Consider the following 12635-nt stretch of genomic DNA (forward strand, 5'->3'; position numbering starts at 1 on the left):
TTGTTATAAGAAACATTAAAAAAAATTGAAAATAGAACTCTACGAATATTTTCTTGTACATCAATTAGTAATTTATTTCGCAAATTGGCGGGTACATAAACATTACGTTTTAGCGTCATTGTCGATTTACCATATAAAAATTTAATTTTTGTTCCCATGTCAGTCAAAAATTACCAGCCATTAAAGGCTTCGGTTAGTTTTTCGATAGTTTATTTTCAACGGGTAAACGGAATTCAACCGTGATCGTACTAATCTCAGTGAACACCCGCGTGAGGGACGTCCTTCCAAAGGTACTGCTGAAACTAAAAACACAATTTACTCGTGCTGGAACATTGTTATGAGTCAAATTTAAATTATTTTGCGTGATCATTTGGGCGTTGTCAGAGCCTCATGTTTTGTATAAAGCTCAAAAACACTGTCGCGTTCATTAGTAAAAAAATAGAAACAAAAAAGTGTATTTTTTGTATGATCCTTCGCATTCCAAACTAGCTATTTCCCGCCCGCCTCGCGTGGCGTAAAATACAAAAGCCATAATTTATAAAAATGCATTTTTTATAAACTCTCTTTTAACCCCGTTACGGATGGAAATGGTACAATCTATTCTTAGCTGAACTTTACTCGGCGAAAGTAATATTCTTACCAAATTTCAAGTCTTTAAGCATTACGGTATCAGAGACTCGTCATAAGACAATACATAGGTGGAAATCTCTTTTGTATATGAAGATAACAAATTTTACTTTTAGAAAAATTACACTCAGCCCAAAGGAATTTAAGGCGTTACTGTTATATTTCAGTAATGTGTTGTAATTTTAATCATAATCATAAAAAATCATAATAGCATCATTTCAGAACTCTGTAAGTAAACAATGTTAAATAAAAGAATGTTTGAAGCGAGAGCTTTTATTTTACAATGGTACTTGTCATATTGTTTTAAATGAGGTGTGAACACTGTTTTATATTCTTATTTATTATATGTTATTCATCTCTCCGATAAATTATTATGAATAATTATTTTTTGATTACATTTGCATATGATTCTATTAGAAATGACATTGTTAATACTTGATGACTGCTATAATATTTTCTAACTATCGTAAGAATATTCTTGCTATCATCTAAAAACAATGAATGTTGAGACACGTCATTCACATGTTCACTATGAAGCTTGGGACGCTTGATGTCTACGCTCAGCTTCACGGCGACCGCGTTGGAACGTTTCACACATTTCAAACAAGTAATTAGGTAGGAAATCTGTGGCCTCCCCTTCCCTCCGTCGGAGCAAACTGTACGCCTCGCGCAAGGTGGGCTTTGGTGTCAGCCGCATTTCAAGCTCCACCGCGGACGGAAAGTGTGCAGCTAATGAATACACGATTTCTAAATCTGACGGCGGCGGAGTCAGATGCTTGTAGTTTGTAACTTTATGCAAAAAGTATTCGGACATGCTCATTCGTGACTTCTCTTCCTCGTATTTACCGAGTTTCATGTCGTAAAGAATTAATTTCTGTCTCTCGGGACCCCAATATTCCTGCTCAAAAGCATCGTAAAAGCCTTCTGCATCTTTGAACTCGTTTCGAAAACAACGAGCCCACATCAAGGGTGTTCCATCGAGACAGGAAATTATAAATGATAATTGTTTCTCGGCAGTAATGTTTAATTCAGAAATATAGTATTTAACATTTTCTAAAAAGTCCATTGGGTGAGTTTCTGCACTATCGTCGAAATGTGGGCGTTTTCGCAAAGAAGCAAGTATCCAATCATTAATATTATCAGTAGAAATCTGCAAAACTTGTTTACTGCTATTGCAATTACTGTTAGTCTCGTCATCTATCTCGACAATCTTCGTGTGTTCATCTCTTCGTGTGCTCGCCATTTTATCAATATCTGCATCCGCTTTACCTAAATTTGGTAAAGACGTGTGACTACGTAGTCGTGATGACGGCATATTCTGGTAAACATCTTCTTGACTCTGCGAAAATCGTACACCAAAGCCTAATGTCGTTGGTTTGTATATGGATCCGCTATAGAATGGATTGTCGATATGTTTAATGCTTTCATGTTTAACTTTGTTTTTGAAAGCTGAAGTTGATATTTTATCCACCATTTCCGAAAGATTCGTTACCGACGTCTTAATCTGTCTCAGATCAACGAATAAGCTCATCTTGTTTTAACTCTTTCATTGAAGCGCAAAACCATTGCCACGTAGAGAAATAGAGAGCTGTAAAAGTTACCTTTAATCAATAAAATATATTCTCTTGAAAAGCCTTCTAACAATTCTAATAATTACAAAAATATAATTTTAAAAAGAAGGTTATTCAATCAAGAGGTTAATTTATGAAAGTAAAAAAAATATATTAAAATTACCTTAAGAATATGTGCAATATGAAGAAAATGTCGTTATCAAAAACTATAATTATGGGTATGTGCGTAACGAATTCGTAGAATCAAAGAAAGCTTACGTGCGGCAGCGGCGGGCAGGTAAATGGTACTACCCGCTCCCACCCTCCAGCAAGGGATGCCGTGTACGTACTCGATGCTTTTTATAAACCGGCATTATGATAACTGGGTTACGGTGAACGGAATACTTACTTCCGTTCAAATTTTACTAGACGATGATACACGCCATTGATAGTAACGTATACGTATTTAAATAACTTGTGTAAAGAAAATTTTGTGGAAATAAGGTCAAAAAACATTTGATGAAAAGTCGTCTGTATTCATTTTTTGTGTTTAGGCTATATTTAAATTTAAGCAATACCTATCATACGTGACGTTGCAAACGAATGTAAGCGGATAAAGTTCGTTATACGAATCATTAAGCTTGTTATTGGTAAAATATTTGTACATGCGATGGTATTTGCACGATATAATATTAATGAGCTTTCCCTAGCGTTTACCGTAAAAGTGGATTCTTCAAAACATAAAATAGTAGTACAAAAAAGCAATAAATTGGTGCGCGATTTGACGATATGTTCACTGTTATTTCGTCATTAACGTAAAGATTTTTGTAATGTAAATACAAATATCAAGTATCAAGCGATAAGTAATTATTCGTAATGATTATTGATGTTCATACTTAAATACAATACGTTTTTATTACTTAGATATACACATATCTTACGTCTAAAATCGACTAGTATGAAAAAAATTGTCTGTAATCCTTTTTACAACTGTGAATCCAAATCTGTTGATATGTTTGAACGCTAGGCTATGACGTTTATATATATATATATATATATATATATATATATATATATATATATATATATATATGTGTATATGTATATATATATACACACACATATATATATATATATATATGTGTGTGTGTGTTTTGTTTCATAATGAAATCTTTCATACATTTATAACTTTAATAAAATATTAATTCTAGCAGGGACGGAGACCCCGAAACATAAGTCTGACAGAGAGAACCAGACGATATATAAAATTGTTATTTCGTTTCCATATAAGCATAGTACTGTACACTAGAATATGTGAGCTCACATTTGTTTAGCAAAAAAGCAACCAAAAACATTTTGTAGTACCTATCTGAAATGTTTAATTTATCATCATCATTATTCAGATAATAGACGTCCACCGCGAGGCATAGGAATGCCTTAAAGATACTTATTTTAATACATTTTATAGTCGTCAGATAATTATTTTAAGCATAAAATTTATTTTTTATGTATAAAATGTTTATACTGCAAAGCGGGCGAGGTTATGTATTATACAGTTACTTGTATTAATAATTACATTGTTTCGCATGGAAAACCGATACTCCCGTTTAAATGCAAGGGGGAAAAGCACGGAGCGCGCACGCGACGTCACGACGTCACGACGCGAGTGACGCGCCCGCTGCTGTTGCATGCACTAAATCACCACCATTTTATAAGCATAGTAAACCCGGCAAACTGATCTATCCAACTCATTTTTTCGCATTATCAAGGCCTAGACATTCCGTCATTATACAGATAAACCGCGCCGAATGATAACACAAAGACAAGTCATTAGTTTGTAGCAGTATAATAAAAATATATATAAATAAAGTGTATTTCAGAGTAATCACTTTTTTATTGATTTAATGTCCTATTAGCATTTGACCTTATGTTCATATTTAATTATTTTATGATTACATACAATTATTAATATTTTCTTACTTTGTACACTATAACACTGTAGTTATAATTTGGAAATATTTTTTGCATCACTCTCTCATCCTTCCTTCGTCGTATCCCCCAACTACTGAGGATCGCGACCCTTTTTGGTCTTTACGTGTTGTCTTTGATTTTGTAGTCTTTAAATCATGAAACTGGATTTTTTTTTGCCTATGGAGAAGAATGCGCAAGGAAACGGTGTTTGAAATATTTAAGTTGGGTTACCGTCTAGGTCAGACATTTTTTAACTATGTTTTACTAAATTATTTTGACAAATTTGAGGGGTATACTTTAAACTGTTTCACCAACATTTTATGTAGACAGGCCTCGTCTGAATCCATGTTTTGAATTGATAAAATATCAAATCTCTAGGTAATAAATCTTACTAGAGGTTTATTTTTATATAACTTTCGATGTAGCCGATAGTATTAAATCGATATAATTTGGTTCTTTCTCTCTAGCATTGCTTTTGTATAACTAGTTTGAAGACAATGGGGACTATAAATTTGTGAATTTGGAAAATATTATAGGTATATCCAATACCGGCGAATTTTAAATATTGAGTCCTTTTGGTATGAAATATATCTTAACAGATAAAAGATGCAATCAGGAAAAAATGTCGAATGACGCTGGATGCAGGCTGCTTCCAACCGGTCTTAGTGGAATTCTACGGAAGAGGCCTATGTCCAATAGTAGACGTCCTACAGCTGACAAGATGATTGTGATATCTCATCAGGTTTTGGAGATGTAAAAAAACGAAGAAATATAAAAACAGTTTTAGCTAAGCAGTTTTTTTTTAATCTATATGAGGAAAAGTCTCGCTGAATAATAAATCATCGGCTAACAATTGCTGCAAGCTTCAAAAAGTAGATATTCACACTGTTGACTGTTACTACCATTATTTACTGTTTTGCGAAACTTCTCAGTATTTTTATTTTCTTTGATTAACTGATATCTATTATATTGTCATTTTAATTTTTTAACTAGATTATTGCCAAAATTGTGAATATTGTAAGGAGGCTTAAATATAATATTGTCGATCGAGTCGATTTTTTCTTTACTTCCTTTGATTATGCTTTTGATTTTTAACATAAAGTTGAAGCCTTCGTATAATCTGCTGTTACCTTTGAAGATAGGTTAGATCCCCGTTTTACTAAGTGAACCGTGTTACTAATAAGTCTAAGTCTAAAACGCAACTATTGGTAAAACTATGATGACAATGCCACTCCATTGTCATTTAGTAATTTTACGCGTGAGAAATAAATCTTTCTATCTATATACATATTGATAACGGTAAAACGTGATTATATTGTACATTGGCTTTCTCGTTCTATTAGCGCCTGATTTTCCATAGTAGAGTCTTATATTATAAGATCCGAACACCCGTCGCCTGCTGTTCGGGTGTGTACTGCTACTGCAATGTTCCTCAGCTGTATATCCATTACGGACAATTCATGTGGAATGCAATTGTTCCACGGTGCCCGTTGCCGGGGACATTATCGTATTCGTCACGCCGCGCACGTGTACGTACAATGTAATAAAATAATTCCCGTATCAAATTTTACGCGCCTATCTCGATCTAGGAGACAAAGAGTCGCGCAGAGGGGCGTTCGGTTTCGCATTGTCATAACTGGTCGCGCTTCATAAAGGACCGCCGAGCTTGTCGGGCTTTACGCTTTGTGCCGTGAATAAGGAGATAATTAAAAAAAATAGGTTACGATTTTTGTTATTGTTCAGTATAATTTCCCGTAACATATTCAACCTTTTCTATGGGTGTTTTAAACGCGGATCACAAGTTCTGACACATTCTTATTCAAATTTCATTTTAAATACAGGCTAGAAATGTTTGAATTATTTTCATTACTTACATTATTACTTCACTAATTACACTACCCCTTAGAACCTCCGTCTTAAAATAAAATAAATTATGGCTTATTTAAAATCTATATTGTTGAATTGGAAGCGTAAGAAAGAGTTATCGCTGAGGTGCTAAACTCAAATCCACGGAATATCAATTTCAAAAACAAAGTATTAAAATTTATACCAATAAAAGTAAATCGGTGAGTTGTGTTCTCAAAATGTAAAGGTCGGCTTTATAACTCATGTAAGTTTTTCAAAAAGGGGTTTAGATCCAGCATTGTTGTGTACCAAAATACGTTCTGATCAGAATTACTGACATCTATCCCAGCTAACACGTAAAATTAATTTATTACCCATTGAAATGCCTTCCATCATTTTACTTTCTAGTTTCTTAGAGACTTCTTTTGAGTTTTAAAGATATATGTACTGTACATATTTTTAGATATTAAATAATCTTTATTGTACACGCAAGAAAATACATATACATAGTTGCATAATAGTAAAGCAAAAAGTACAATGTGCGGTCTTATCTATCAAACGTAGCAATTTTTAAGTCAACCATAGAAAAGAAACACTAGAAGGATAAAAAGCAGGTACTTAATGTGTATGTATAGACAAAACGTACTTGTATACAAACACACGTACATAATCATACATATATATACATGCATGTGTATTAAGCATACATTAGCATATTATGTTCATTAAATAAATGATTCACTTATCGTGACGAATAGTGTTAATTAGACAATGCGAATATATCGGTCTTCTCTTTAATAGATATAATTAAAAAATTACGTACGTAATAAAAACGTTTCGATGTTCTCATTAGAAATTTAAACAGATAACAACAAAGAAACATTAGAAATCGGTAGTATTGTGAATATTTATAAATTAATATTTGTTTCGTCGTTTACAAATTAAGAAAATTAATAAACATAATACGTGAAAAGTAGTTTCTTGCTTATTGTACAAAATATTTCAAGAACGCATCAAATTTCTAATGAAATCATTTTTTAATTGAAACCAATACAAGAGTGCAAAAACAGCACCGAGCGCGATGCAGCTGCTGTGAAGCAACGGCACGTCACTGATTTCGCTTTAATGATGATTAAACGACGAACGATAGCGGCGGCATGCGTGTCGCTCTCAGCCACCCCCGCGAGGGAGCTCACAAAGAAAATCTATCAAATTTAACTTTAATAAACGATGACAATTACATTTCATTTCTTTCGCATTAGCCCGCCATCGTCACAGTTGTAACCAGCGCAGAAAAGAAATGCAATTGTCTAATCACCTTGTCAATCAAAATGTTGAATTTATTAACTACATAATATTTTTAAAATAAAATCTAATTTGTTATAATAAAATGAACGTTCGCCTGCCTGATGCGACGACTTAGATAAATCGCCCTTGTATTGGACAATTTGTTGAGTAATCCTTACATTTGTTTCAATTATTCCGACTTCCTACTTGGCGTGCCTTTACCTACATTTATAACGGAATGGCTTTTCCCGCCGCGTGATCTGAATATTCATGGAAAATTATACTTAGGCGGCAATAAATTTAATTAATTTGCTCATATTTTGTATTAATAATTCTAGTTTCAGTAAATTTAAAAACAAAATTAAAGTCGTTTATTAATATCTATAAGATATAATATTTATTACAAAAAGAATATCAGAAAGGTCTAGGTTTGTATATTTCAAACGAATTTCTAAAAGTTTTGGCGAATGAAAACGCCGGGAACTGGTTGTTTTAAGATAGTCATTCATTTAAGTATCATAATGAATAAACCGTAAATAACTGTACGTAAGATACACCAGACCGCTTGGAACCTTTGTTATCGACGAGTAACAGTTAAAGCCGAGGTCCTCTCGGGAGGCCCTGAAGCCTAGTCAGCATATGGAGTGTCCGCGAAGCAATCAAAGATCTTGGAGCCATGCGAATTCGGTAAACTAGCAGTATATAGCGGCTGAAAACGTGACTTGGTTACCTTAAAAGGAGTCAGAGGATATGCGCCCTCCGCGCCCTTTCGTCTCGAAGCCGCGGAATCTACAATCTACTCGGGTAGCAGTAATGAATTAAAAAAAAAAACAGAACTAAAGATAGGCATGTTTGCGGCGTTCAAAATCGTTAATTATTGGACCTGTTTTTAATTATTCTATATGGAAATATAGAGGCTGTAATCAGTTAGAGTAAATAGCCGCAGTTGATCTTGATTAATATTAGTCATTATCTAAGCACGGGTAAGTGCCTGTGTCGAATGGCTCATAATTAGTGTATCATTGTTCGCTTGTTCAATGGAGCACGCCGGCACGCCGCCACCCGCCGTCTACTCTCCCTTGCCGCTGATTGTAACAAATTGAGATTTCTTCGGATAATATACCTAATTGGCTTAGTACAAGTTAAGCCTGCACAATAATAATATAGGGGTTCGAAATCAATTGGCTTTTTAATTCCTATTTATTTTTACTTTTTTTTGTCAATGTGTGTTCAGGTTTAATTGATGTGCAAAATAAGTTACTAAAGACGTAAGTCTACGACCAGTTTGCGTTACCAGTGATGACTCATGGCACTAAAACATGATCTCTCTCTCTGAGCCTCATTTGTAAGCTCACCGTTGTTCAACTAGTCATGGAGAGGGCTATGCTTGGGATGTTTCTACGATATTGAATCAGGATTGAGGAAATCCGTAGACGAACGGAAGTGACCGGTATAGTCAAGCGGATTAGCAAGTTGAAGTGGCAACGGGCAGTGCGCAGAACAAATGTTTTAACGTTCTTGAGTGGGCACCACCAACCGCAATGCGCAGCATAGTCCTTCGCACACAAGTGGAAATACGACCATGTGAACGTCATCGAAAGACGCTGGATGAAGAAAGTTTCTAAACGGTTTTATTGGAAATCTCTGTGTAACTGTGTTTCTTAAGCATTTGTGTACCACCAGTGTCTTATATATTCTACAAGTAACAATAAGTAAACCGTAGTACATTTATTTTGATACATTTTGCACAACATATGTAAATCAGTTTGTAGGTTAGACGACGGTGAAAAAGCTTGTAAAATGCCAGTGCTTCAATTTTAGCTCTTTTAAACCCTTTTGATTTATCCTTAATATATTGCAAGAGGCTAACAGCTGTTTGCATCGCGTGTCTTTTATTTATAATGTTCCCATCTGGATTTAGATCGAGTTTACTACGTTCGCAGACTATTTGAATGTACAATATTCATTAATTCAATCTATATTATTATACCGATATATACACGTTTCATAAACTTATCTATAGTGCTAGTACTTGAGTAACGATTAGGTACATTCATAGAAAATGTTTTAAGAAAATGTCATCATCTTAAAAAACATTTAAAAACCAGAAATATGAAAAAAAATATTTCTCAAAATTTTTCGATTTTTCCCCAGCATAAAAAGTTATTGAATCTAGATAGAAGAAACTATCAGTTTTCAATAAAAAAGCATGCCTTGCTGGATATAAGCCTCCCCCGTAGATTTCCAATAGAATCTATATCTAGTGTCTTGCGATGCCCGTAATGTTAACAAGGTCATTAGTCTGCCTATCCGTGGTTCCTCACTAGAATTTCAAAGTTCCAGCGACCATTTATTCTTTTGGCTATGCGGCATGCTCGCTGCATTACGATTACTTTCGTTCGTCTTCGAATTTCCCTAATGTCTTTTCAACATTGTAGACAAATCACAAGCACAGCTCTCTACACGCCTCTTGTGAAGCATCTGTCAGCTTGCCAATGAAGTCCGAAATGAGTTTATCTATTGCAAGTTAAACATAAAGAAAATTAAATTAAGAAAAAAATGTCTCGCTAGTGGATTTATTACAATTTTAGCAATGTCGATGCTTTGTTTGAAGTGGAGCAAAATCGGCATGTTAGTAGTTACGACATGTCTGAAAAGCGATGTCGTAGAACTGAATATACAAAAAACTAAATGGATGCTATCCGGGCTCGCTGAAAGATCCTAATGAATCGTACCCTCAATTGAAAATCTGTATTGAAATTTAGTATAAACTTTTTTAAAAACATTATTACATTACTTACGTCAAGCATGCGAGTAAAATTATAGTCTAGTTTCACAGACTAAACCACAACCCAGATTAAATATTATAGATAAAATCATTAACTCGGCTCATGAGATTCAAGCAAGGAAGAGAAAAGAGCAGCTAAAATTAATCAAAAGAAAAGAATAGGTTTTTCATAATAATAATTTCAGACCAACCTTCGTCTTTGCAACTTCTTCAGAATTATTTAGTACTACCTAAAGATTAGGATAATTACACGAGAATATTAACAAAACTTCTTCAAAAAAGTGACAATAATTATAACTTATTATAAATAAACTATTTTATTTTTTATTTTTTTAGTAAACAAAACATTCAATCTTTGAGATCGTACTTAAAAAATTTTAGGTATACTTTTTTTTTTAATTTAGATGAACAGTCTCAACAAATTGCACACAAATTTGCCACAGTCTGTACTGAAATCTAATGCGGGACTGCGGTGTTATAAAGTTTTGCTGAAACAAAAATCCCAAAATGAATATTAAATTTGTGGTAACATTTGTGCACCCCGCTCGGAAGTAAGCAGACTTCGCCGCAGGTAACCGGATACACTTTATCCACGAAGGGAAAGGTCGAGTGTCAACGTGCCCTATCTTTTTAAACGACGGGTTATGTTAGCATTTAGAGTTGCAAAATTACTTAAATATATTTGCAAAGAAGAAAGGTGGGAATAACTGCAAAACATGAAGGCATCCTATTGATTAGCCGCCTTTTTTCAGCTTACCTTTGTGTATTCTATAATCGTATATATTGGCGACATTGCATGGGGGGGGGGGGGGGTATCTGTGTCCTCTGGGTGACGAGCGTGCTATCTGACGATAAATGAGGAAGTTGAGAATTAAGGTGAATCTACTTTAGCCTTTACTTGGGAGACGAATAGTAATATTTTCCCTTCTTTGAAGCTCTAATAATTTCTATATTTAAATTATTAACTACGTCTTAACTTGTTGGTTAATATTTTGGTCAACACAATATGGACGAGATCATATTCATCATACCGTGCGCTCGCTGAAATAAGTATTAGTTAAATTCTATTGTTTCGTTTTGTGGGAATCTGTCGGAAACTTATTTGTGAACGACTCTGTGAACATTAGCTCGTGTAGCTGTTGCCTGGGGAGTCATTTCTAAGGAGTACATTCAAAGAGAGCGGGAATTACAGCGTGCATTCTAATTGCATGTGCCAATGGCTGTCGTACTTCTTTACGATACTTGTTGTCACAAATAGCCTTATTACCTTTTCTTTAATGTTTGATTGAACACCTGATTTTTAGTTTATGGTACATATGGTAATCCAAAATCAAAAGTTTTAGAGGGATAAATGTATAGCTCGTTCATTTATTGTGTATACAGGATGTAATGGTTTAAAAAATAAAAAAAAATATCGTCATGATAATATAGTAAAAAAAACATTATCAAATTTGTTTACTACATGGTATATTTAATTTTTGTTTATTATCCGTCCCTGTAACTCTGTAACCGAAAAACAATTGAATAAATACATTTCACAAACAAGCCAGACCGATTCCTACCGGACTTATTGGAATTTTTTGGTTATATTACACTTATATCCAGCACTGGTTTTTCTGCGGTTGAATTGATGAATATGGTAATGGTTTTCGACAGAAAAAATATTAACACTTGATCGTCATAAAAATGTCGTTTTCTGTTCCAACGATGAATGAGTTCGTTTTAATCACACTCATTTGTTTATTTCATGTACTGAAAAGTTTGAAATAAAACCGAATCAATGAAAACTAAATAAAATTATAAAGAAACGTCCATCGATACAAGCTGACCAGAAATCGGTGACTAAACACGCACTCGTGTGAGGATGTCGGTAATTTATGAATTTGTCAGGACAAAGTGAACGTCGCTGTCGGCGGCGTAAATAAAGGGCTCCGAGGCGCGGATAAATTTGTGTCAGATCAAATGAATCGAGCGAGCGCGCCTTGTTGCACTTGTTGTCCGTAACACCCACTCCTCTATAAAAAGAGATCCGTAACACCAAAGAATGAACTCCGTGCTACATTAGCCGTGGAAACCGCCAAAATTAATTGCAATTCGGTAAGTCGGCGCAGTAAAACAATAACGTATTTTTAATAACCGATCGATGTGTGGACACGTCCAACTTTAACTAGCATTTTTCAATCTGTAGGCCTCCGGAATCTTACCCTTTTCGAGCCCTTTACATTCATCGCACTTTACCGCTGGTTAAATGTTATATTATTGTGGTTTTCAGCGATCATTTGCAGATTATTTATCCACAAAGAATGATGAGATTTAAATTTTAAGACAACTACCGAAGGTGTATATTGTTACCACCTTAAGCTTTATAAAATAAAATATTTTTTTTTAATCACTAAATGTACAATCATCAATATATCAACCGAACAACGCCCAGTTCAAGGCATATGACTCTCTAAAAGATCGCCACGATTACCCGTCTTGAGTAATGTACAAAATTAAAAAGTAATTAAAATCCTGTTTTTATAACACGAAAATAATGTAGTCACCTTGATAATATAATAAGCTGA

At 34.2% G+C, this 12635-nt stretch overlaps 2 protein-coding genes across 2 annotated transcripts in view; both read right to left on the minus strand.

Moving 5' to 3' along the window:
• The window catches only part of LOC137929471 (protein Wnt-11b-2-like), a 35758-nt gene that overhangs the window by 17869 nt on the left and 5254 nt on the right, over positions 1-12635 (minus strand). The gene's annotated exons all lie outside the window — the stretch shown is intronic.
• Positions 992-2451, minus strand: LOC137929819 (uncharacterized). Its single transcript, XM_068772929.1, has 2 exons — positions 2362-2451; positions 992-2215 (listed from the first exon to the last, which is right to left on the minus strand). The coding sequence occupies exon 2, from the start codon at positions 2156-2158 to the stop codon at positions 1157-1159; it is 1002 nt and encodes a 333-aa protein (XP_068629030.1). The 5' UTR covers positions 2159-2215; positions 2362-2451; the 3' UTR covers positions 992-1156.

This window comes from Battus philenor, unplaced genomic scaffold, assembly GCF_028537555.1.
Source record: "Battus philenor isolate CCGP_79_NKW_IND1 unplaced genomic scaffold, ilBatPhil1.0.hap1 SCAF_5, whole genome shotgun sequence".
NCBI classification, from domain to species: Eukaryota; Metazoa; Arthropoda; class Insecta; order Lepidoptera; family Papilionidae; genus Battus; species Battus philenor.